The sequence below is a fragment of the Spermophilus citellus genome (genome assembly GCF_964194105.1).
Source record: "Spermophilus citellus genome assembly, chromosome: 4".
Lineage (NCBI taxonomy): Eukaryota > Metazoa > Chordata > Mammalia > Rodentia > Sciuridae > Spermophilus > Spermophilus citellus.
In genome coordinates, this window is record NC_138185.1 from 122345986 (window position 1) to 122373716 (window position 27731).

A 27731-nucleotide genomic window follows, 5' to 3' on the forward strand; every position below is an offset into this window, starting at 1 on the left:
AACCCAGGAAAGGAAAGGCTTTTCAGGCAGAGGAAGCAACTTATTCAAAGACACAGAAGTGTGTTCCAGGAAAGGCAAGCGGCTTTGTGTGGCTGGAGTGATGGGTGTGTGGTGACGGGAATGATAGGAAAGAAGGCTAGAACCATAGCTACTGGTGGTTATACTGATTTTCATAATCCACATTTCACAGATAAAGTTTTGAAATTGCTGTTACCACTTAAAGGATGCCTTGGCCCTATTACTTGCTAGTGAAAATCTGAACAGATGAATTTGGCTTATTTTGGGGTATTTCACAAAGACAAGAAATGCCCAATTCGCATATTTTTGGCTTTTGTTTTCATCATGGTTGAAACCAGGAAGCATAACAATGAAATTTTAGAAAGAAGAAGAGGGAAGAAGCAGAGAGTCAGTCTGTTTGAGGTTTTTAAGAAATGAAAATATATGCAGAAAACAGGCATCTTCAACCAGTTTACTGATGTCTCTATAGACATTTGGTTTACAAACCATAAAAAGGTATTATATCTTGGAGGAGGAACCCACCCTAATATGGGTAATTTATTAATAAAAAGAAAATTTTTCTCTAACTTTAGAAACTTTGTTCAGGGAGCAACTGTCTTGAATAAAGAAGGCATGAAGAGCCTTTTGTAGTTTATTTATTTTTCCAATTTAACAAATTATTTTCCCTGTTAAGAGCCAGATTTCATTCCCCTGCACTACTGCATCGCCATGAACAGGATTCCTGTACATTGTGGCTCTTCCGGGATGCCCCTGATATCAATCTTGAAGCCTATTCACATGAAGGTGGGAGTCTGAGTTTGGTCTGTGCCAGTATTCCTGCTGAGAATTAGCCCAGTTTCATTATGTGCGTGGGAGCCCCCAGTTCACTACCCTTGCCTGTCTGGGGTACCCAGATTAAGCTGAGAGGCTCTGCAGGGAGTGCAGAGTCAAGAAACCACATGATAGGAACACTATCACTTACTCTTTCATAATGAGCTCTGTGCAGGGAAACTAAAAACAGACTAGGTTCTCTACCATTCCCAGCAGCTGTGGTATCTTGTGAAAAGCTACTTCTGCTCCTTAAGGCAAGAAAAACACAGAATAATTGCAGATGGACTCTGAGAGTGAGCAAGGGTCCCAGGAGTCCTATTCATCTTCTTTAACTCCTCCAATTAACCGGAGTAAAAGGGACAAATTCACTGCTTTGCCTGTGCCTCTATTTTGCAGATAAAGAAGCTGAGACCCAGAGGAGATGAAGTGACTTTCCTAAATTGAAGTTTCCTTAGGAGCCAAGCCAGAATTTGTAGCATAGGTCTTCTGACCCCTATGGGCCAAAATGTAGTCCATAAACCTACATATGGTTATAATCAGGCAGGTTGTCAGCGATGGAATGGAAGGAATAATAGTACATTGTGAAACCTTTTCTGATAGGAAAAAAGATGAGGAATTCAAAACTGAGTGTCTATGCCTTTATCTCAAAAATCTATATTCCTGTTATATACAGGATTTGGTTTCTCAAACTGACTGCCCATCTGTTTTATCTTGCAAATTGTCTGTTTTGTCCCTATCAACTTGATCAGTTTAAGTCTCCTTCATGTCACCATGCGCTCCTATATTCTGGTCAGGTGGGAATGGTCTAAATATGAGTAGTGTAGCACAAATCCCAAACAATCACACTTAAACTTTTGCATATAAGTGTTGGTCAATCCCAGACTTTATTTTATGTCTATAATATATTTTTTTAGATTTTGTAATCCCATAGATTTTGACTTTGGAAATCTTTGAATGGGATTTGTATAAATAACGTTTTAGTTTGTTAGAACCAGTTCTCACTGAACTCTTTGTTTTTAAATGTATTACCTTTGGTAAGAATCACCTCTTTGGTGTTGAATCTATTTACTTTGTACCCTTCATGGTAATAATAATGAGAAATGCTTCCTGTTTGGGGTCATTTACCCTCCTTCCACTCTCAGGGAGAATTCATGAAAAGTAATATATTTTCTAAAGAAGGTTTTGACCTGAAAACTGAGAATCATGGGAAGGGATGTAATGCCTGACCTTGTAATTAATGAAGCTTGTTGCATCCTAGCTCATTTCTATAGATCAGGATCAGAATGGTCTGACTCCAGGTAACAGCAAAGTGTTACAGAACTATAATTTAATCAGTTCAGATCTAATGTTAAATGAGACCCAGATAAATCTTTTCAAAGAGGATTGCAAAGCCAGCTACATTTGTTGAGCACCTGCCAGGGTTACCTGGGAGCCCTTGTAGCTGTGAGTTCTTTGTTGGTAAGGAACTAAGCCCAACATTGCAACTGGCACATAGTAGAACCACGAATAAATGTTTACTGGAGAAAATTGGGGTTAATGTTTAATGAAGGAAATTCTGAAAACTGGAGTTTTCAGAAATGTTCTATACTGAGGCCACTTCAGATGGAAGTGGTTCTCCAGTGGCCTAACATTTCCAGTTCTTTCTTGAGGCTGAGCTGCAAATTGACCTTTGTCCAGAGATGAAGAGGAAAGACATTATTCATCTAAGATTTGCCTTGCAGTGTTTAGCATAAATTTGGTTTCTAAGGAAAGACTGGCAAAGCATTGCCACAGGAAAAATTATTCTTAGGTTTTCTTCTCTAATGACCATGAACTGAATGAGATCTTCAAGTAGTTACTGTAGTCATGAAAATAATCACTGGACGACATTCCTGGTGGCAAAATATATTAACATGGCGAATGGCCTCATGAATTTCTTGGAGTAGGGCTAAGAGAAAAGTATGCCCAGGGGGCCAGCACTCTTCACCTACCCCGCACGTTTATGCAGCATCTCACTATGTGTAAACCCATGGTTTCTGCCTGCTCTTGCTTGTTTCTTAAATGTAAATTTGAAGACATAGTATAAGTTTTATAACTTGACTATTTGTGAATGGCACTTGTGTCTCTAAGAGGATGTATATCTGTTTCCTTTCAAATCAATCTTGAGTGTAAGGGGAAGATGTGATACGTGGCAAAAATTAGGTGCACAGTAGACAAAGAAATGGAGGCAGAAAGAGGATGGAAGAAAGGGAAGGAGAGGGAGTGACCCCAGGCTCAGACCCTAGAGTCAGTCTACAGAGTCCAACCAGTTTTGCTGTTGGCCAGATGAGTTATCTGGTAATGTTCATTAACTTTTAACTCATATATATGATCATCTCTAAAATGAGATAATACCTACTTCATAGGGGTTTTGAGAGGCATAAATGAATTTCTAACGTAAGGAACTGCCATAGACTGACTCTTGTAGTGAAAAATATGCTCATGAATTCCAGTCACTTGTCTTCTAAGAAAACACTTAACCTGATTTCCTTCTAGGACTTTAAAATGTGTCCACATCAGTTAATGTGGAGCAGAAAGAAACTCCTGAAATTCCTCACAGGAGCAGGCAGTCACAGATGGTAGCATTTTTCAGGTGCTCCCCTTGGCTGCTGGCATGAGTTGAGGGGTTGCTGATTCTCAAGTTGTCCTTAGGTATGAGTTTCCCCCTTTACTAAGTGTCTCAAGCTCTAGTAATAATTTCCACTTACCACTGTTCTCTTATGAGAGCAGAGGGCCACCATATTCTTTTTTGTGTGTGTGTATACACATTTTCTTAAGAGAATGTGTTTGAAAACAGTGCATTGACTGAGCCCATCTCCTATGGAGTTTGCCTGGAGACAGAAGAGATCCAAGAGAAGGGGAAATTTAGCTGGTGGGACAGAGTGCCCATTAATCTTTAAGATCTGTTAGCATTTCCTAACATCTCAGTAAGTAACTCTGCAAAACAAGAAACTAATTCCACTTCCTTTAGAGACATCATTCTCCTCTCCTTTTCCATAGTTAGGATCTCTCAGAATGAGGTTATATTTTCTAGAAAACTTCTACAGTGAGGCAGAATTACAGTGAGAACACAAAAGCATTTAACCCATCTAATGAGTAACAGTGAAGACTGGTGTGGGTGTGGAGAAAGGAGGCCAGAGAGTAACCTGGTGTTTTCTTGAAGCAGTTAATATGCATGTATGGTTTTGGAGATCTGGAGACCTACTTTGGAAGTCTAGTAGTATCTGTCCTTACAGTCACCTTGATATCTTTCCACATAACTTGGGAGAAGAGAGTCCCCTAGCTTCTCACACTTGTGCATGGTTAGCATGTATGTACACTTACTGTGTGCCAGGCTGGGTTCTCAAGGCCATCTTTGTTAAATCACTGAATCCTCAGAACATCTCTAAATCTGATGTACACACTGTTGTTTTTGTAAATTTTTATTGATTCTTTTTAGTTATACATGACAGAAGAATTCATTTTTATATAATTATTCAAGCACGGAATATACCTTGTTCTAATTAGGACCCCATTCTTGTGGATATACACAGTGGCGGTGGGATTCACTGTGATATATTCATATAAGTACATAGGAAAAATTATTCCAGGTTCATTCTACAGTCTTTCCTTTTCCTACCCATCTTTCCTTTCCTTCATTCCACTTTGTCTAATCTATTGAATATCTATCCTTCCTCTCTCTTCCCTTATTGTGGGTTAGCTTCCACATACAGCAAAAACATTGTACATTTGGCTTTTTGGGGACTGGCTTATTTCACTTAGCACAGTAGTCTCCAGATCCACCTATTTACTTGAAAGTGCCATAATTTCATTCTCTTTTATGACTGAGTAATACTCCATTGTGTACATATACCACATTTTCTTTATCCATTCATCTGTTGAAGGGCATCTAGGATGGTTCCATGGCTTAGCTGATATGAATTGGGCTGCCATAAACATTGATATGACTATGTCAGTGTAGTATGCTGATTTTAAATCCTTTGGATATATACCAAGGAGTGGGATAGTTGAGTTAAATGGTTTCATTCCTATTTTTTGAGGAATCTCCATACTGTTTTCCAGAGTGAATTTACCAGTTTGCAGTCCCACTAGCAGTGTATGAGTAGTCCCCATTTACAGAGAAGGAAACCAAGGCTTAAAAAAGTTAAATAATTTCCCAAGGCCAAACGGTTGTTAAGTGGTGAGCCAATAACAATCCCAGGCATTCAGGCTCTAGGGCCTTTTGACCTTACGTTATATAACCCTCCACTGCCTGAAGACATATTAGCCCTCCTGAATCTCAGCAAGAGGCTGAGTGAGCCAAACATGAATGTGGCATTTCTCTTCTCCAAGCTTTTTAAATATTTAATTTTCAGTAGATCTCCAGGCACAAGTAGCATTTTTTTTTTATCTCAATAAGACCAAATTGTCTGTATGGGTGGCTCCGCATTTTCCATAAAGTACCTCAGTTGTCCAGTAGAGTAGCACCCTGTTATAGGCTGGTTCTCCCAGAGTAGTTACTAAGGTGGAGTTTGGGATGCAGGATATTTACTAGGGATCTCTGGTGAAGAGGAGTGGACACAAGGGAAGTTGAATTATAGTGCAGGTCTGAGATAACCTTGACCAGCCATCTGGAACATGGTGGAACACATGAGTTCCCTCAGAGGGGTCATATGATGGGCTAAATGGGCAAGGCCTGCCACTATTAGTGAGTGGATGTGAGCCACTCCGGGGTGGCATCCCCTTAAACAGGGAGCTCTGTTCAGCTGAGGCAGACCCTAATGGAGTTAGCAGCTTCTGGCTGACTCCTGACAGCACTGCCTGACACTGCATTCTTCTTTGAGCAGGGCTGTGGGTGGTACATCCCTATTTCCAATTTGAAACTTTATATTTCATCATACATGTGAGTCAATGGCAAATGCATTCTCCAAACTCAGCCTCTTGTTTACTTGGATTCTAGTTAAATAGGCATCTACAGTATTGCACAAGTAGAGACAGATTCTCTCCCACTATATGGAAACCCTTTACCATAGCCCTAAGTAGAGGCAAAGGTGTAATATCAATAGTGTCTTTGGACCATGGGATAAAGCATACCTGGCATTTTTAGAGATACACACACAATTTTATCTTCATTATGTCTTTCAAGTGGAGCCAGTTGGCTTTTTTTCTGGCAGCCAGAGTCTCAAGCTAAAGGCCACAATGCAGTGATGGAAATCTCTAGTCTCATTTTGCATGCCATTTATCTTTAGAGAAATCTTTTAGTGATTAAGATTCCAGGTTTAACTCCCTTTGCCTTGTGTCTTCCATCATGAAACTGAAGCAGCCCTCCAGTAAACTTCAGCATGGACATTCAACTGTGTCGAAACTGCCTTGCATATCTTATCCACCCAAATTGATCACAAAAGCTGTCCTTGTGTCTTTCAGTGGATTCTTTTGCCTTTTAGCATTGGCTACTGCCACATTTCTTTTGTTGCCCAGAGCTGGCTTTGGCCAGAGCTGACTGGAACATGGTGGAACATGCCTCAAGAGCAAGGTGTGCAAAAATCCCTCTGTGTTTCTTTTATTTCAGGTTGGAAAGCTTATTCAAGAAGCAGCTGGAAGAAGTAATTTGAAGAGAGTAACTCTGGAACTTGGAGGGAAAAGTCCCAATATTATCTTTGCAGATGCCGATTGTAAGTCAACCACAGATCTCACACATGTTCCAGCACATCACCCTTTGGGGCTCTTTTGTATTTCCACTCTTGCTATGACACAGAAAAAAAAAGATCTTTGAAGCTAAGGGTAATCAAGATATCCTGGGGAGAAAAATAGCTTAATATTGGGGAAGAGTTCTTATCAACTGAGTGCTGAGCAGAGTTCATTTTCTTAGCTGTTTTGATTCTGTGACATTATAGAATAGAGTAGAAGAGTTGAGGGCCTGATTAGCAGAATATGGTGGAAGAAGCAATATTTTGAGTCTCTAAACACCCGAAGTACAGGTCTCTCTGTCTAGGTTCAAGTATTCTGAAACTTCTCAACTGAGCCTGATGGCTGGAAGGTGATTAAAAATAAATCCTAGGCCTGGGACTGTAGCTCAGTTGTAGCATACTCGCTTAGTTTGTGTGAGGCCCTGAGTTTGATCCCCAGCACCTCAAAAAGAAATTCTTCACTGCCTCTACCAGTGTTTTCCATGCCTTCTCTGGTCAGTCATCCCAATACCTTTCTGCTGCTCCCAGGATTTTCAGCTAGTGGTGACAGCACACTCAGGTGAATTCAGTGAATAGACTTTGTTTGGAGGAATTTATAGAGGCTTCAAGCAGTAACCTAGGAAGCCTGTATTTCTAGGAAGAAGGCCATCTAGTACATTCTGTACAGGTGGGGTCTCTATTTTGAAAAGCTCTCCAGGGAATAAAAGTGCATAATTTCATTCAGTCATTTTTTTTCTTCTTCACATCCTCAAGACAGAACAGCTTCCCAATTCTACCACTGAAAAGGTCAGAAAATGAAGCAGATTGTTTGAAGTGTAGCCCCAGCTTGAAATTTGTGGAGTTCAGCTTTAGTCACTATCAAGATCAGAATTCTTATACCTATTCCTTTTGGGACTGTAGGCATTCCACTGTCATGCCATCAGTTGTTTTCAGTCAATCATTTAGCAACTTGCACACTCTATATTTATCAACACTATCTTGACATCTTAAGTATGAGATGGAATGAAAGAACTACATGCTATTCTACAATTCAGTGTCAACATAGATGAAACTTAGTGTCTTTGGAAGATCCATTGCTGTTACAGATTAATCATCAAAATGCTAATTAGATATACAAGACCTTGTAGATTATGGGTTGTGAATTGGCATTCCACAAGCCAAATGCAGAATATACAAATATACAGAATACACAAATTTCCATGCTTAGAAAACAAAAACTGAGTATTAAAATATTGATTTCTTGGGTTTTTTTTTTTTTTGGCTTATATTCATACATAGCAACATCCAGCCACACTGGCTTCCTTTAGTCTTTTCATTACAGTGCTTGACCACCTGGCAGATTCACACCTTTACATTATCTGCCTAACCTCTTTGCATAGTGGGATCAAGACTGTTGTTATAAATGATGTGGTCCAGTCTTTGTTTTAACAAGAAAGAGACTCAGAGAAGTGGATTTGCCCAAGTTCACAGAGCAAGTAATGTCAGGGTCTAATGAGAACTAGAACTAAGTTGGCTTCTCAGTCCAGAGCTATCACTGTTATGCTCCATGGTGATCAGGATGTTATACCTGAGACCTTGGAGAGGAGAGGGAGGTATCTCCATGAACAGGCCCCTCTGTAGGCAAAGTGGTGTTGAAAACACAGCTGTTTTTCTTGCAGTGGACTATGCTGTGGAGCAGGCTCACCAGGGTGTATTCTTCAATCAAGGTCAGTGCTGTACTGCAGGATCTCGCATCTTTGTGGAGGAGTCTATCTATGAAGAATTTGTGAGAAGAAGTGTGGAGCGGGCCAAGAGGCGCATAGTGGGGAGTCCCTTTGACCCCACCACTGAGCAGGGTCCTCAGGTAGAGAAATCATAAACGTTTCCTTGTTTACTTAATCTCTGGCTAGCACCACAACAGTGGACAGGGTGGGATCCACCAAGGCAACATCTTCATCTTCCTGCTGCCTTTTTACTCTTCCACCTTGTCTTCATGGCTGGAAGTGTAGCTATTGAGAGATTATTTATTATGTTTCTCCTTCCCTGCCTAAATTTTATCTCTGAAAAACTATGAGATTAGTGTTGTCTTAAGGATGTTTTGAACTGTGGGGTTAATTTGGAGTCTCTCGGCTTTAAAGAAATTCCTAAGCATGACAAGGTGAATCTTGACCCTAGAACTGAGTTGCAGTCCTCCTAACTGCTATGCTTCATGACATCCTACAGATGCCACACTCAGGGAGGGTGGCTCTCCTTCCCAGAGCCATTTATCCTTTACCAGATGCCAAGGATTCTCTCCTTCACCCTGTGCTAGTCTGCAGAGATCACTTGAAGCTTGCAAATGTGTAGGAATGAAGGACTGGCTTACTTTCCTCCTGACTGTTGGGTTATCTCTTACTCTGATTGCATCACACATTGTGGTAGAGTTAGGAAGGCCATGAATGTCCCTCCTGAACAGGCTAACTATAACCATCATGATCTATTTGGAAATGGAACTGTGATTTTAATCTGTATACAGGGTCTGAGAATTTGTAGAAGGGTATCTGAACCAGTTCTCATCTGGGCCACCAGACCATGAATTTTCCTGGTTAAGGACAATGTCATCTCAATTTGGTGACCACTGGAGAAAGTTGATGTTATAGCTGAGCAGTTCAAACTCAGATGAATATAGGTTTTTATATTATTTACCATAATAACTGAATGATAACTATCAGTGTTGGTGGGGAGTAAAACTGGCCATTTTTCTGGACTAAGAAGTTTGCCCAAACTCTTTAATTTTAATCCTCTCCTCTAAAGGCACAATAGAAATTCCTTTAAAAATAAACTCCAGTAGAATTTGGTATGTGACAATATCAAAAGAGGCTGTGTGTTAACTTATCTATTTGTTTTTTTTTTTGTCATTTTAGTATCAATTCAACTTGCTTAATCATTCATATGGTGATAGAAGTTGATCTTTCCTTATACAAATAATGAGTAATAATTATCCAGTGTCTCTGTCATTTTGAACCATTTACTAAATCTTCACCTGGTACTTCAGATTAGGCCAAATCATCAGGGCAGTGCCTTATTGGAATCCTCCATATATTGGATTGAACCATACCAACTCTGTAGTTTGTCAAAAGTTGGTAAATAATACCAGTTTCATATGATTTGATTAGATATGATGAAATTTTGAAAACAAAAATCATAAATGAGAGGCTCTTAAAAACATGTTTGTTTCCATTTTCATGGACGGCTTTACTGAGTCATGAGGTGATTTCTCCTGTAGATTGATAAGAAACAATACAACAAGATCCTGGAACTCATCCAGAGTGGTGTGGCTGAGGGCGCCAAACTGGAATGTGGAGGCAAAGGACTGGGCCGAAAGGGGTTTTTTATTGAGCCAACAGTGTTTTCTAACGTCACTGATGACATGCGGATTGCCAAGGAGGAGGTATAGTGTACTTACAAAAACCACATCTCTTTCTTGGGATGGTTTCTAGGGCATTCCTGGTAGACAGTTTTAGAATTTTAGTCCTTTGTATTTTATACTCAGACATTTCACAATGGCAATAAACATGGCTATGAAAATCCCACTTTCAAGGAAAAAGTTAAACCAAAAGGCAGGCAAGCAACATGGAGGCCAGGTGATGTGCTATGTGAGTGTAACTGTTATCAGCCAGCAAAATAATTATAATAGCCTGTCTCTCACCTCAGTAATACACTGGAAGAAGTTCAGTTCCCCTGAGGATGAGGGACTAGGCTGTTAACTAGCAAAGAAAACTTCCAAGTATCCTCATGTCTATGAGGTGAGAGACCTGGTCCAGGTCAGCTAGTAGTGCAGAGCAGTAGTTCTCAGTTCTGGAGGAGTGTTCTCCAGACACTGTTTGGGAGATCAGGGAGAATGTCACTTTCTCTTCTGCATCTAAAGAACACACCCCAAGAACATAAGAGTGGAATTGAGTGATGCAAGGAGGTTGGGAGAGGGGATATGAAAGTCTGAGGTTAGAATCTTATTCTGGGGAAGTTTGGGATAGTGCACACTTTCATGGGGCTAAACTAAAGTCATTTAAAAAATAGAAGCAGAGTAAACTTGCTTTAAAATGGGGAAAACAGGTAAATGAATGGCAGCCTCATTGAGTCAAACTATTTTGTTATAGATCTTTGGCCCTGTGCAGGAAATTCTGAGGTTTAAAACTATGGATGAAGTTATTGAAAGAGCCAATAACTCAGACTTTGGACTTGTAGCTGCTGTCTTCACTAATGACATCAACAAGGCCCTCACAGTGTCTTCTGCAATGCAAGCTGGGACTGTTTGGTAAGATCAGAAGCATTCTCATTGTACTGGCTCTAACAAAATTCCACTGGTGGTGTAGAGGCCTATGTTACTTCATTTTTCTATAATGAGTAACCTGAGACGGGCTAACTTTATTTTTAAAAAAAGTTCTTTAGCTCAGTTCTTGAGGCTGAAAGTTAAAATGGCATGGAAGGGACACTTGATTATATCACTTCATGGCAGAGGAAGCTCATGTGGGAGAAAGAGATTACATTGCCAGACAGGAAACAAGAGAGAAAAATTCAGGTGTTTGGCCCTATCTTAGAACAACCTAAGGGTTATACACTTGTAAGAGCTCTCGGGGAGCACAGAACTATTACCTTAAACCCCTCTGAGGTAGCTCAACAGTGACCCAAGGACTTCCCACTAGGCTGCACCTCTTTAAGGTTCCACACTGTCTTCCAGAATGGCCACCCTGGGGACCAGGCTTTCGACACTTGAACCCTTAGGGGAAACTACTTTCAGGTTAGAGAAGGGCCTTATGCTACCAGGAGCCTTGGTAAAGCAGATATCCTCTGGAAGAATGGAGAATACCAAGGACATCCGAACTTTAGCTTGAGAATGATACACTTCTTACTGGCAAGATAAGAAAATCAAAGTAAATTTTAAACAATAAATAAAGTTTTTGTCTGGAAAATAGAAACAAAAAATAAAACTTTTGAAAGAAATGTCATGCTAATAGGATTATTTCTCTGCAGGTAAAATTCATACTAACAGTACTATGTTTTCTTCTTTCAGGATCAATTGTTACAATGCCTTAAATGCCCAGAGCCCTTTTGGAGGGTTCAAAATGTCTGGAAATGGGAGAGAAATGTAAGTGTCACAGTTGCTGATGCCTGCAGAGATGCAAGGGTTTTGAATGTTGGCCTAGAACAGCACTCAAAACATAGTTGAATTTTCTGACACTCCTCTGTTCACTAAACACTTTGTTGAGCACAAACTACTATAATATAAGTATTACATGCATGGTACAAGAGTAAGACACAACTCCCTTATGCTAAGTGGGGACAAAGAAAAATTAATGTACCAATAATTCTATTTAATAAGGGCTATTATAGAAGTATGTCAGACATCTTGTAAACATGGAGCAAAAATCAGTCTTGTCTAGTAGAGTCAGAGAAGACATCCAGAGGAAACAACATTTCAACTTTTAGGAGTAGGCTTTCACCAACTGGCAGCCCAAGGACCAAATCTGGCCCAGAAAAATGTATGTTTTGCTTTCATGGTGTTTTAAAATCTTCAACTAACACTCGAACATGAGAAGGCTTCACATGAAATGTAGATTTCTTTCTTGTTTCAGTTCCCTCACAAAAGAATCACCAGAGCTGTGAGCTCTGCAGCTTGCCATGTTCCCACCATTCCTCTTGCTTCCTGGGGTGAATGTTGGCCACCATACCTGTTGCCCCTACCCAGTCCCCTCACTTATATCACCTGCTCAGTCCTGATAGGTTCTTTGAGATTGGGATTGCAGGGTTAGGGCATAGGATTAACAGGGGGGACCTACTGAAGGTACAAGTGGAAAGATTGGTTTAAATCACATCTCAAAGGAAATTCCATGGTAATCAGAAGCTACCAGAGATTTTAGGGCCAAGATACCTGGAGTATAGAGGGTGTGGTGTCTTGGCATTCACTAGAGAAGAAGACCAGTTCGAAGGATTTTACTGTAACAATAATAGGTATCTTAGTTCATTCAAGCAGCTAAAACTAAATGCCTTAGACTATATAATTTATAAGCATTAGAAATGTATTGCTCAAGGTTCTAGAGGCAAAGTGTGGCTGAATGGGCCATTCAGAACCTCTATACTCCTATTCTTGAGGGAGCCCTCATGATTTAATCACTTCCAAAAGGTTCCAACATATGAACTCTTGGGTGACAGATGGACATTCACCAAAGCAGATGTTATTAATTAACTGCCTGCTGTTTATCTGGCTTGATGATGACTTCTTTTCTAACATTATCTCATCCAACTTTCACGTTGTTTCTGTGGGATAAATACATTACATATATTACGGAGGAGCTAAGGGGAAGAGTAGTTAAGTAGCTTGACCAAGTCACATAGTAAATGGCATATCTGATATTCCAGCCTAGGTCTCAGTGACTCTGAATGCCCTTAACTCCTGTGGATCCAGCCAAGGAAGCATGAGGGCCAGACACAGGGACTCTTTAGGGATAGGATAAGAGCCTGACAATCCTTCTGAGATGCTAATGCCCTGAAAAATAGCATTGTAGCAGAAGTAAACTAGACTCCAGGGGGATTTCAGTACAGAAGCATTTAGATATGATCTTTATTATAGATATTTGAGTTGCCTTTATAGGAGAGGAACACTTGAGTTGATGGAGAGAGAGGAATATATTTTCAAGGTTGGAAGGTAGTTAGCCATAGTGGTGCACCCCAGTAACTGGAGAGGCTGAGGCAGGAGTATGGGAAGTTTGAGACCAGTCTGAGCAACTTAGCAAGACTCTCATCAACTTAGCAAGATCCTGTCTCAAAATAAAAATGACTGGGGATGTAGCTTAGTGGTAAAGCACCTTTGGTTCTGTCCTCAGTACCGAGAGAGAGAGAGAGAGAGAGAGAGAGAGAGAGAGAGAGAGAGAGAGAGAGAGAGAGAGAGAGAGAGGAAAAACAAAAAACAGTAAAGCAAGGTTAGCAGTGGAGGAAGAGTAAAAGACCTTATGAAAAGTAAGTGTGGCACTTCAGGATTGTGTACCGAACCCTTTAGACTAGAACAGAGGTTTACATGCTTCAGATACTTGAGCTAATACTTCTAGCAACTAATGATTACACCTGTAAATAGAGATACCTTTGAGGCCAAGAGCAGTTCAAGAATCATACTGTTCAGATGTGAATCCTGGCTCTACTGCTTACCACCTGTGCAACCTTGCACAAATTACTCAATCTCCTCAAGCTCCAGTGTCCTCATCTATAAGGATTAGACTCGCTGCTTTGAGGTTTGTCATGAGGGTTAAGTGTTGGCATTAAGTACGCTGGACACCAGCAGTGTCTGGCAAGCCTTTAGAAGGCGTCAGCTGCTGCCATTAGTGCTCAAGCAGGTGAGAGGTAGGTGCTCCTTCTTTTTCTTTACTAACCTGTTGCTTTGGAAGTGTGCAAAAGTTTTCCTAAATCCCGGGAAATGCCACCTGTCTCTCGTAGGGCCAGGGGGAACTTTCCTCCTTGGATTCTTTGCTTCTGGCTTCAGTGTTCCCACACTGACTTTCCAGCCAGAACCATTAATGATCTAGATCCTGTTCACACTGGTACTCCTTCAGCTTGTATACTCTAGGTATCTCCTCTTCACTCTCATGTGGCCTTAACTTTCCACTTTTATGCTTCAAAATGTATTCTGCTTGTTATTTCATTTCCTGCCTCTGTAGCTGTCTTCATCCAGTCTCTGAAATGTTGGGGCCATCACTGGCTCTGGGAATGCTGCTTGCACTGACTGTTTTGTTACAGATCATTAACAGGGTGAATCACTGGCATAAAATATACTTGTAAAAAATGGTTGCTGGCTGATGGAGCCTCCCAGGCTAACTCTTGTCCTTCATCATGAGCAAGCCTCCTGCCAGAATCCAGGCTTGTGACATTATCCTACTCCAGCATATTCCCATCGGAAATGTCCCCTTGCTAAAGGATTGTTTGGCTGTGTCAGAACATGTAACAGTAGCCCAAGAAGTAGAAGAGCAGCTTCTCTCTACTTGTCTTTTAGGTATGGGAGTGATGTGTCCTTCCCACAACAGTGAGAAAAAATAAGAAAAGATGCTGTTTGATGAGACCCATTTCATCTTATATAAATGGCCTAGCTCTTTGTCTCTACTTACCCCCAAATGCATTCTCTCTTTCTTAAATAATCTAGAGTGGTAGGAAATACTTCAATTAAAAGAACCTGCACGTTTACATCTCATTTGATATATCCCCAGAAATTCCACTGAGCCTTCCATCTGGAAAAATTGTTTTGTTCATGACCTGTAGACTCCATACCCATCCCCAAACCCATCCCCAAGAGGAGCCAGGAAGGGAAGTGACACTGCTAGAAACAAGCTTCAGGGAGGGTTGGGGAGCACAGAGTTCTCCCACAGAGAGCTGTGGGGAGGGCTGCCCTCTGCAGGTTGTCTGATGGGCTGGCCTTTTCTTCCGGGGGTGGGGGGTCAGAGACTTGAGCCATGTGTCTCTTCGTTCTGCCTGCCCAACTAATTTTGTCTGTTTCTCCCTTCCCATCCTTTTCTTTCCTTTCTCATTTAAGCTCCCCCTGAAAGATGGTAAAACATAAGCTATAAAGTATGTGTCACAAACTGAAAGAAAGCTATGAACCTTAGCATTTTAGTAACTATAAACACAGGCTTTGAAAATGAAAAGCATGATAGGGAAACTTGATCAAGTTGTGCGCGCACGTGTGTGTGTGTGTGTGTGTGTGTGTGTGTGTGTGTACATGCACACCAGAAGTCACCTGCAATCTGGTGAGGTTGTTAAGCATCCTTATCTGGAAGCCAGTCTCAGAGATTCTGATTCAGTAGGTCTGGGCTGGGGCCTGGGATCTGCATTTTTAACAAGTTTCTGGAATGATTCTGATGCAGGTAGTCTGGGACCTCATTTTGAAAAATGCTGCTGCAAGCCAAATAAAAGTGCAGGAATATATATATATATATATATATATATATATATATATATATATATATATATATATCCCAAGTAAATTCTTACTTGTATTATGGGTGAATTTGAGTGATTCCTAAAATGGCTTGCTGGGAGCCACCAAAATCTGACATTTTTTTCTCACCACTGGGTATGCCACATTTGGTTATCTTACGGACTGTAACCTAGTCTGTTGAGAAGCAGGCAAGTGGGCTTCTAGATGTTTGTGTGCCCTGTGCTATACAGCTGTTAAAGTGACCTCACAGAGATTGAGGCTCTTTAGCAGTGAGATGCCTGTCTTGTGCAGCTGTGAGGATCTTCCTTTTGAGCTATGGAACTGTTTGTGCCAGGGAATTTAAGTGCAGCAAAGAGATTCTAGAGATGGTGAAAAGAATCCAAACTTCAGGACTTTGTGAGTGCTTCCCAAAGTGTGGGTCAAATGACCACCTGGGTCCCCCTCCAGACCTACTGGAAACAGAATTTTTGGTGCCCGGAAGGTCAAGAACCTACAGTTTCAACAAGCTTCTCAGGTGCTGCTTATACATGCTGACTTTCAGGAAGATGCCTGGGCACCAAGAGAATGGGGTGACTTGATTGGGTCCTTCCGCCAGTTAATGGCATAGGCATTAGTATTTCTGTCCACTGACTCCAGCTGCAGGGAGGGTTCTTTGCTCTATGAGGCCTCCATTGTCTGCTCTATGATGGCTCCCTTGGTGCCCTGAGAACCTGGGAAGTCCTTCTTTTGATAACAGATCTATTGTTCTTGGAGTGGGTTGAAATCCATCCCTGCCCACGAACCAGGAAAAAAACACTCCCAGACTAGCAGGGTTTCCACTGCTTCATGCACCCAAACACTGTGGGATCCAACATTCATGTGCAAAAGCAACTGTGAGTTTCTGACTTCATAGACTTCCTTACATTTGTCACAACCTATTTAGAGATCTAAGTGGGAGGAAAGAGTGGTTCAGGGTCTGCCGCAAGTGCGTGCACGCACAAGCCAGGAAATGAGAAGGGAGTAACCTCACTTCAAACAGGAGACACATGATGTCCTTGATGAAGAGACAATTCAGAATTGCCTAAGGGCAGGGAAAACTACAGAGAGAGCCAAAGCTGAGCTGGTAACATAGAGACCCAAGGCCTGCATGGAGTTAATGAGGGAACCTTGTAATGAGTAGGGCAGTCCCAGTTTGCTCGCCTCATTCCTCTAAATGGAATGACCCTGTAGGCGAGGCTAGAGAACAGGATGCTTACCAGGTTCTCCTGGACTGCTCTCTGATGTCCCAGGGTGGGGGCCTTGTAAACTCAGGTGCCCTCAGGGTTCAGAGGAGTCAGCAGCAGTGATTGGACCCTGTATAAGGCTATCAGATCCCTGAAAGGAACCAGGAGGAACTATTTACTGCCAATCTCGCTTGTAAAACCCAGTTGCAATAACTGACCATTTTGAAAGAGAGCTTTTCTTAATCCTTTCATACTCAAACACGTCTGAGTGTTCTTTTATTTTCTCCTGGTGGAGACCATATGTCCAGAAGACAGAACTGGGAAAAAGGACGATAGGATGAGACCTCCCCACTTACTTTCTCCCTTTCACAGACATTGAGTGCCTTCTCCCTGCCAGGCACTGTAGGCTGACCATGATGTATGGTGGGGGCAGAAAGCAAGTTAGTGAGCTCTGGCTCAGGGGGACACAGAAGTGCTCCCAAAGCTCTTCCAGTGTGGTGACATCATGGTGGAGATATGGCAAAGTGCTCTGGGGAACAGAAGAGGAGGGGAGTGCCTTTCCCTGGGCTGTCAGGAGAAACCTCACTAAGGAGGACTTCAAAAAGAAGAGAGGAAAAAACTTCCTATATTTTAAAGAAAAATTTAAAACGTTGATTTTATAATAAAATTCTTAAAAGGCAACTTTTAAGTGAAAATGAGGGGAAACGGCAAGGTGGAAGAAAAGGAGCATTACAGTAAGCAGGCTTCACCATATGCCTGCCCTCTGGTTTCTGGCAAGTGTCCAGAGGCCTGGGAATGGCTGTGTCCCCTGTCTTCACTTAGAGAGTGACCATACTCATATCTCCTCCTTATTCTCAGTCACCTGCAAGTTCTTCAGAGGCTGGGACTAGTTATTTAGTTTTGCTTGTCCTGAGCCCAGCACAGGGGTACCTATAGTAATATCTCAGTAAATGAAAAATGATTGGCAGTCTTTGATTCTGATCCAGATCCCACAGAGGAAGAGGGCAAAAAAAAATCTTAAAGAGGAAGCTTACTAATGGTTCTCAATGTCTTTTTAATTGGTTATTTTTATTCCCTGAATCCTTCCTTGGATTCCGTGAGGCTACGGACAGTACTTACTGATTTTTTTTAAGATATTGCAAATGATTTCTGCATTTCCATGGTGGGCTCTTAGGTCTTCATCCCTGTTTATTCAATCTAAGGAATAATGAAAAGGAATTTAGAATAGCAGAGAGGATCCTCCTCTGAGAATCTCAGCCTTTTCTTTCAGTTGCAATGACTAGCTCTCTAGGCACAGCATCCAAACATCCAGGGGTATGCAGAGGCAGGAGCAGGGCTTTAGGGAAGAATAGCACACCACCCACATCCTGAGGAACCAGTGTGCCTGAGGGAGGAACAGGACCAAGGCATTAGAAGACTAGGGACTTGGTTCTGCCACTGCCCCTGGTGCTCAGCCAGGAAGGAGCATGCCCTCTGGCAACAGCTAACCCTGGGTCTGGCTCTCTGAGTAGCTGGAATCATTGCGTTTCTGTGTAGTATTATGGAGGCAAATTATCTTTTGAGAAATGATGATTGCATGTGAGATGAGGGCTCTCTCTGCTCCTTAGAGGAAGGCCTGGATGTCCCATCCATTAGGAATTTTTATTTGAAATCTCTAGGTGTTCACAAGTGACAAACTGAATCTTTTCTAGAACTACCATCACCACCCTGCCATGACTGCCTGGGTTCTGGCATCTGATTCTGCTTATTTCTGTTTTTCAGGGGAGAATTTGGCTTGCGCGAGTACTCAGAAGTTAAGACTGTGACTGTAAAGATCCCCCAGAAGAACTCCTAAGAAGGCTAAGAAGAAAGGCAATGGCCGGCCTACACCACTCTCCCTCTGCTTTCTCTGTAGGGCCCAGCTGTCAGGAATAAAATCGAGCCAAGGTCCTTCTTTAAAGGTTGAGATGATGACGTGTAGCAGGCAGGTCACTGCACCACTGAAACAAAGCAGCTGGGCAGGTTTCTAGGCATTCTGCAAGGGATCACCTTAAGCATGGGGGAAGGCAGGGCAGAGGTAAGGGGACAAGCTGTGGGACACATCCAGTAGAATAGGGAAGCTGCTTACTGTCGCAAAGAACATGATGCTGTCACAAAGAACTTCTCTCTCCAGAGAGGTGGCCTTTGTGCCAGCTTCATTTTCTTCCTTCCAGTTCTCCCTGCTCTTCCACCCCTCCCTCTCCTCCAAGGAGATCTCAGCTGAGCTCATTTGGGGCAGATGTTTGGGCCGGGAATAATTTTCCAAGGTTTTGCAGCCAAATTACCATTTCATGTCATCCATTTCTTCAAAGCAAAACACGAAATGGTTTTAGTTAAGAGCCAGACCAGCCTGGAAAGGCCAGGAGCTGGTGCACTTCAGACACTCTCATGGTCAGAACTTGGGATCTTCCTGACCCAATTTGTTTTTTTATGTCCATAAATAACACATGTGAAATAAGATCAGGACAGTGCAGATGAGAGGTCATTGTGTGTAGTTCATGGCTTCTGAGCTTGCTGTAGATTGTGTGTGTGTGTGTGTGTGTGTGTGTGTGTAATTCTTTTATTGGTTGTTCTGGAATAAGGAGTGGTTTTTTGTTTGTGTGTTTGTTTTTGGTGAGTCATATCTTTTCCAAAGCTTATCTTAAAACCAACCCAAAAAAACAATTCAAGTAGGCTTGGGAAGTTGCTCAGGTTGGATTCCTTGCAGAAATAATTTGATTTCCAATACTAGCTGAGAATTCTTATCACATGAACTATTTCTGTAATCACAACCCATAGCCTCTTCTGCACCCCAGATCCCAGTGCACCAGCACCTGTACCTCCTGTTGCTGCAGGTGTCTCTCAGGCCTGTCATGCCCAAATTACATGCCCTAATTCCATTGGCAGCAACCTTGGAAAACCTGGCCAAGCCTGAGGGTGTTCTCTATTTGTAGAATGCCAGCATGCCACAGTGTCCACGCTCTGCCAGAGCTCCTCTCACACCCAGTGGCTCATCCACACACCATTCTTGCCTCTGAATAAGTGAGCATCAGCCTACAGAGGGGGAGGCATGAAGCAGGCCAGCCTCCTTCTCCTAGCTTGGCTCCTCTGCTTTCCCGTAATCCCCCGGTTTGGTGTGTTAAATTCCTCTCCTTCTCTTTCCAGCTGCCACCTCCAAGCCAGTCTCTAACCTAGATGAAGATCATTTATTTAAAAGTACCAAACATAACCTAGAGTATATGGAGTATGGGCAACGTATATATAGCCTTCTATACTGAGCGTGTTTTTCTGCTTTCTACCTGCACCAGTTTTCTATTTATAACCCTCGTGTATTCATGATGTTTTAAAGAAATCTCTCCTTGCTGTTATTTACAAACGGAAGTGCGTTCAGCTGCCTGATGCCTTGACAGATGCCGGCTTTCTGAGTTTTTCCATTGAATGCCCTGCTCTTCTCCTGTAGCGCGTCCAAGTGAACATACATTAACCAACTAGTTACCTTTGAACTGCAATATAGAATGTGAAATGAAGATTTATTTCTTTTAATTTACTTAAAAAGAAACCTCTGTGCTGGCAATAAAGCATTTATATTGTGTACTCCTTGGGATGATCTGGCCATGTTGTCTGTGTCGCACTGGGTACCTTTGAGTCCTTCCCTTGGCTGCTGGGGTTTTTAGCTGTGTTCTCTGTAAGGTCACTAAGCATAACTCTGGGAGGGTATTTTTGTAAACAAAAACTTGTTTTCTGACCCTTTAACATCCATTTGTGCTTATAGTTTTGTGTTGCAAGGAATTGACTGATTAAATGATAGTTTTCATTCAGACACCTCCATGGAAGCTGAAATGTGGAGGAGCTTTTAAGCCCTAATGTGGGCTACACAAGCAGAGTTCACATTGTTGATGGCACTTGACAGTAGCTGTATTTGTATTTACTGAAGTGAAATGGAGTCCAAGGCTGACAACCTGATGAGATAGTTTAGCATCTGTAAAAAGAAAGCTGTCTTTTATATACTCCAAATGGACCCATATTTTCTACCCTTTGGACCTCCACATTCCCCACTTCCAACCCGTAGACTCTCCATCCAAATTCTGGTGAGACAAACTTGTGAGACAAAAACTAAATTGACGATTGAGCCCCAGAGTAAATCCAACTTTGAGAGAGAGAGAGGCCTTGCCCTGGACTGGAAGTCATTGCTCTGTCTGAGGATATCTGGTCCTTTAAAGGAACTAATGAAGTATGGGAAAATGCAGCCTTGGAGCACCAGGTCAGACTCAGATATAAGACAGGGGTTCCCTGTGACTCTACCTTATTATCAGTACATTGACCCATCAGGCAGAAAATGAGGAAGAGATGGGCCTGAAGTGATAAAATCGACCAGTTCTTTGGAACAGTGCCATTACAGCATGTGCACAGCAGGAATTTGAATAAGGTAAACGAAAGAAAGAATTCTTGGCAAAAGGAGCAACCTTTTAGATTGGGGTGGGGCTGAGCTTGGCATACTCCCTTGATAATGAGGAGATGCAGTGCAGTGCATGCCAGCAGTTGGTCAGCAGGAGGTGCTCCATGGAGCTGTAGTAGGAAATCAGGAGTCAGGGTGGGCTCAAACTGGAGAGGAATGGCAGCAGTGGTCAGAGCACACTGGACTGGAGCCAAGGGGGTGGGAGGAGAGAGACTGATGGAGGTAAGTTTGACATTACACTTGTTCAGCCCGTAGGGATGGAGAGGAAACAACAGATCAATGGACAAGTCACGAGCACTTGACTGAATGTGAAAGAAGGAAAAGATAAATAAATTTTCAAACTCAGGAGAGTTGGGAAACAGCAGTGCCACTGCCCGAGAAGCTGAAAGATGGGACAAAGTTTTGAGGAGAGATCTGGACTTCAGGCTTTGGACATGCAACTTGTGGGGTGACAAAGAGACAACTAGAGCAGGTGATTGAGAGAGGATTAGAACTTTGTTCAGGTGACTTGACTATGGCATGACTCCATGAAGGGATGACTCCAGAAGTCCAGATACAGAGACAGCAAGGGGAATTTATAAAAAGATAAGACCAGGGCCAGAAAGCAAGAGCCCAGCGAAAGAAGTGGAGGCTGTGGTCAGAGAAATATGTGCAAGGAAAGCCACACCAACTCCCTCCCTCCCTCTCCCCTCTCTCCTTCCACAAATAGCTGTTACACCAGGCACTGGCACAGGTTCCAGGGACACAAAGCAAGCCAGACATGGCTACTCCCCTCGTAAATCTCACAACATGAAGTATCTCACAACCAATAGTGGCTGGCTTCACTATCTCACTGTAGCTCCTTCACAGATGTTTAACTTACAGAGGATAATGTAGTCCTTTCCCTGGTCTGCTCAGTGGATAATCCAGAGTGACAGTTTTGCCCATGGTGCCAGCTATCGGTGTGGCAGAGTGAAAAGCACAGTACACCAAAGGATCAGAAGGGGGATTGGAAGTCCTCACTGGAGTTCCCTATCTACCATTTATAAGGATGGTCTTTGGGCAAGTCACATCACCTCCGTGAATCTCCACCTCCTACCCTCTTAGGATCACAATGGCCATTTTGCTCTGCCTGCTTCACAGAGCTGTGTGCAGATAAAGCCATACCATGGATGACACCGTTCTTTCCTTGGCCTGAGACATCAGCTATACACACACAACTCTAAGCTAACTATAAAAAATAAAAGCCAAATGCTCTCTCTTGCTTTGCTGGCCAGTATGTAAGACATCAGAATTCTTCACCTTTCTCCCAGCTTTGAGGCCATCAAAGAGACCCTGACACTCCTAGGTGGTTTTCTCTGAGAAACCCTGGAGAAGGGCTTCTTCACTTGGAGGCCAGATCTCCTGAATATCTCACCAGCAAGGGTCTGGTGTGTATACAAGTCTGACTTTCCCCCAGGTTTGGCCCTGTTTGTTTCATGCATTGTTCAGACATTCTGTAGGGTGATTGTAAGATGTGCAGGCTCCAGCAGGCTGTACCACCCGAATGTCTTCTATAACCACTGCTCACCAGTGGAGACCAGCAGGGAGAAAGAGCAGGGGGATATCCCCTCTGGAGCCCTATGAGGCCCTCTTCCTAGCTGTGTCACCTATCTGATTGTCACTTGTTTATTGGCCAGATTGAAAGGAAGATCAACCTGCCTTTTAGCCTTTGGTGTGAAACTGCTTGGATAAGATTTCTGAAACTGCCTGGATAAGGTTTCCTTTGGCCATTTATCTATGCAGCCAGGAGGAGGTTTTCAGGCTGAGCCTCGCTCCTGCAGGAGCAGAAGCACTGTGTGGCCTCAGGATCTTTGGGCCTGGCTGTTTGGTCTGTTTCTCAAAAGCAGTACCTTGTCCTCCTCATGAAATGGATGTTATTTGTCTAGTGGGCTTGAGTTGCCTAACTTCTTTATGATATTGTTTCCTCAGTCTGTCTTCAGCAGTGTGCATCTAGTTTCATATTTTACATTCTGGGCATCATAAACATTATACCAACTCAAGTACACCTGAGCTGGGAAGAAGAGGAACCCTCTGTCCCTACCCCACCTGCAACTGATTGCAGGGATTTGGGGACCCTGTGAAGACCTCTGTCTGATTCTGGAAAGATATCAGACAAATACTGTGCTTTCCCCAGTTCCTCCTGGTTGGTATCTCTGACAGCTCTCAGCTCTCCCCCCCGGGGATAGCTGAGAAGCAAGGAACAAGAACCCATAGTGCTTAGCTTGACAGAGTTTAGAAAACCCAAAGGGAATTGTCTGTTTGCTGAATAGCTCAAGTCCCAGTCTCCATTTCCCAAGTTAAGTTCACGCATGAACAATGAAGATTTGTGTAAAATGGAATAAAATCCAGATGCCATTTGATAATACAATTCCCTCATGCTCCCTGGTAGCCCTGAGGAGGTGTGATGCTCACAAACATTCACAGCCTGAAGCATGGTCCGATCCCAGACTCAAACTGCTATTCGAGAAGACTTGATGTGTCTGTCCAGGGGCTTATCAGACAAAGGCTGGGGAGCAGGTGTGTGTAAAGGAGTCATCCACATGTCGAGTGGGTTAGTTTTTTAGTTCAGGTCTGACATGTCTAATTTGAGAAAGGGGAGATTGTCAGTAAGGTAAAGAGCTTCTTGGCTGGGCACAGTGCTACAGGCCTGTAATCCTAGCACTGGGGTGCTGAGGGGGGAGGATCACTTGAGCTGAGGGGTTTGAGGAAACATAGTAATACCCTGTCTCAAAAACCAAAAGGCTCCTCAATAGGCAAAGAAATCCCAAAGTGTTCCACCACTCTCTGTGTGTTCTTGAAAAATTAGCCATTCAAACCCTCAGTTTCCCTACTTATAAAATGGGCAGTAAAATTATGCAGCTGTGAAGAGGTGGAACAAGACCAAGCCTGTAAAGTGCTTGGCCCCCATTGTCGGCTCAAACAAATGATAGCAATGAATAAATCCAAATAAGCAAGTCAGTATTCACTAGAGCTGAGGTTCCAGGACATAAATCTCAGGTTTCCTGGAGGTGGTCCTTGTGTAGAAACCAGGCAGGAGCACCCCTGCATTAAGGGAGACAGAATGTGAGACTGCAGCCAGTCTCTTGGCAACTGTTGGGAAGTTGGAAGGTGAATGACCATTTAAAAATCATATGTCACTGTCCAGTCGGTTCTGCCCCATTGCTGAGTCACTGAGATCCAGAGGCTTCTTAACACACAAGATGTTGCTGCAGCTTCTGTTCTATTTAAAAGAACAGGTAGCGGGAAGGGACCAGAGTTCAACTGGTGAGGTGGGTAAATGTTGATTTAGAGGAGGGTTTTGCCACCTCGTGCTGAATTAAGTGTTAGCTGAGATGATTATTATTAGATTATTGTTGTTATGGTCCCCAAACTTGAGAAGCATCCTGGCTTCTTTCTGGGGTGGAAATGCCTTGTCCAGATCTGATATTCACATTGAACCATGGCAGTCCTCAGGAAGGTGATGGTGGCTCCCTTGAAAGAGGAATGTTATGGAAAACATCTCTCCTCCCCATAGCCACAAAGTGTGACTGTGAGAAGAGCCGAGGCAGGTTTGCCAGGCGTTGAAAATGGGACCTTCTTCCAAGCAGGGTTTGAGGTAACGTCAGCAGAGAGCAAAACAAAAATGCCCAGGACAATTCTGGGCATTTTAATTATTGGTTTCGTTCTCACAAGAAACTGTTATTCTTGCAAATAAGAAACAAGGCTTGCCCTCAGAATTGATTGATAACCTTGAAAAACCCAGGAAAAAAATGAACTGGAAATCCACTCAATCCTAAGGACTCAGCTTGGGGCATGATGACCCAGGATTCTGATTTGGCTTTTTTCCCCTTCTTTTTCCTCTCAAAGATAACAAATAAATTAATGCCAAAGCCACATATATATTGGAAACACTTGTCTTTTTTTTTTCCACTTGCCCTCAGCGATATCAAGGGCTTTGTAATAAATAAGCCTGTCAGGAATTCTTTTCAGGAAACTAAACCACAGTTTCAGTCTTGTCTATTCAACACATTGTTCAGAAATGTTTTGGTAACCTTTAAAATCCAACTCCAGTAGATGTTCCCATACCCTCCAATTAAATTCTTTCCAATTTTGAAGGTCATTAAAAAGACTTTGGGAGATGTGCTTATTTACATGGGTTTGAGTCACGCATAAGTGTCCTCAGCTGGGGGGCAGGAAGGTGCAGCACTGTGAGGAGAAAATATTCCACAGAGCTACCAAGCTGTGCTGGGAAGAAAGGAGAATCTGTGTGTGGGGGGGGGGCAGGGGTGGGGAGTTGGAGGGGGAGAGTTGGAAGGGGTGGTCCACCTGCTATTGGAAGGGTCAGGGAATGACCAGGTCCACAGCAATGAGGACCCCCTCAATGGAAGATTGTGTGAAACCCTGAACTTGAGGAATTTGTCCTCAATGACCCAACCTGCCAAATACAGTCTTCCTACTCCTGTCAACACATGCATGTGACAGGAACACCAGCAGATATGTATACACCCAAGTTCATAGCAGGACTATTCACAACAGCCAAAGACAGAAGCAGCCTAAGTGCCCATCCATGGATGAATGAATGAATGGATGAGCAATATGTGTTATGTGTATTATATTTTTTCCATATATGTATGGAAATATATATATATAATATATATATTATATTTCCTTTCATTTTCCTTAAGAAATCTGAAACTACTCTTCTTCTGATCAAAACTGAACTTACACTGAATGGTCTCTTTTACCACTCACCTAATCCTGAAGTGACTAGAGTCATGTTCCTGGTGCTCAAAGCTATATGGATATTATAATTATATATATGAATATATAATATTAATATAACAATATAATATTAATGCAAATCATCTACATATTATTCAGCCTTTTTGAGGAAGAAAATTCTGACATATGCTAAAGCATGAATGAACCTGAAAACACAATGTGAAGTGAAATATGCCAATTATAAAAAGATAAATAGGAGCCTGGGGATATAGCTCAGTTGGTAGAGTGCTCATTTTGCATGCACAAGGCCCTGGGTTCAATGCCTAGCACCACACACACAAAAAAAAGATAAATAATGGATAAATGCTGATTCTACTTATGTGAGAGTCATCAAATTCCTAAAGACAGAAAGCAGAATGGTTATTTTCAGGGGTGAGTGGGAAGAGGAATGAGGGATAGTGTTCATGGGGTATGGAGTTGCATACAGGGAAGATGAGAAAGCTGTGGAGATGAATAGTGGTGAAGGTTATACAATAATGTGAACCTACTAAATGCCACAGCACTGTGCACTTAAAGTGATTAAGATGATAAATTTTATGTTCTGTTTATATTATCACATTTTAAAAAATCTGCTCATGAAAAGATTTGATAGCTTCATACACACTCAGGGGTGTATGGCTGATAAGAATTAAAAGTATTGCTCCCTCAGGAACACCTGCATGTTAGCGAGAGAGAAGTCTTAAACCAAGACTCCTCTCCAGTTGGTACAGTGGAACCTGCAAAGAATGAAAAACAGAACCTCTTCTCCACCACTCCTTTCTCCAACAGATATCTTACTTTCCTCCCTTAGCAGGAGCAGTAATCACTAGAGGTCAGGTATATCTGTGCTAAAGTGCAGCTTTGCTGCTTGGTCCTCTGCAATTCTAATAGACTATTTTCTCATATTTATTTCTGCTTGGTTGCTATTACTCTTTCTTCAAAACAAAATTTAAATTTTGAATTTTTCTTCAATCAAAATTGAAATTGCCCTGAATGGTACCCTTTGCTGTCCTGAAATGTTTTAAATCATCCCCTCAGCACTCAGAGCCAAAAAAAATTCCAGTGATACCAGGAACTGTTTTCCAAAAACATGATATTATCCAGTGACCAAGTTTAAAACATAGATCTAAACAAAAAAGAACAATATAGGCAGGGATCAGATAATAGAATTTTAAGAAACAAAAAGGACCTTTGAATCTCTTCAATCTAATGCTCCCATTTCTCAGATGTAGGAAATGATTCAATGAGAAAGAGAGAGGGGGTGGGCTGGGGAATGACTTCAACAGGGTAAACGTTCGAACCCAGGCTTAGGGACTTCAGTCCAGTGCTTTTATTCTTCAGCCTTCCAGGATAGAATTTTGGGAAAGCGGGTATCCTGTTGACTATCACTTCACAGAAGGAAAGCACAGTAGTTTATTGCAGATGTTTCCAGATAGATCCCTTCATGAGGTGACTCATTAACACGTTAGTGGCCACTTCAATATAGTATCACTTTGTACCAGGTTGGGCTGAAGAAAGGAGAGGTTTTGATGTTCAAAGGGCCTGGGACAAGAAAAGTCTTCCTCATACAGAGAAGAGAAAAAGATGTGGGAGGCTGCGGTGAGCTGAGGGTGATGGTGCTCGTGTTATTGGAATCTGGGCATTTGGAAACCTGGATTCTACTTGTTCTGCTTTTAAGCAGCGGTGTGATTTGGCCCAGGCTGAACCCCACTTGGAGCTCAGTTTTCTTACCAACAGAACAGGGGTCCTGAGTAGGGAGGCAAGAGTTGTCCTTAAGGGCAGTGGCTCTTGAACCTGGAATCAGAACTACCTTTAGAGAACTGGTTAAAAATAACTGCCTCATTTCTTCTCTAGATATTCTGATTCAA

General features: G+C 42.4%; 1 protein-coding gene across 1 annotated transcript in view; it reads left to right on the plus strand.

The window, feature by feature from the left end:
• ALDH1A2 (aldehyde dehydrogenase 1 family member A2) overlaps positions 1-18676 on the plus strand; it is a 90487-nt gene extending 71811 nt beyond the window's left edge. The window contains exons 8-13 of the mRNA XM_081289889.1: positions 6395-6497; positions 8171-8355; positions 9757-9921; positions 10628-10785; positions 11542-11616; positions 18411-18676. Of these exons, the coding sequence (XP_081146015.1) occupies positions 6395-6497; positions 8171-8355; positions 9757-9921; positions 10628-10785; positions 11542-11616; positions 18411-18483 (759 nt within the window). The 3' untranslated portion in view covers positions 18484-18676. The remainder of the gene's footprint in view (positions 1-6394; positions 6498-8170; positions 8356-9756; positions 9922-10627; positions 10786-11541; positions 11617-18410) is intronic.
• Positions 18677-27731: the final 9055 nt, after the last annotated feature.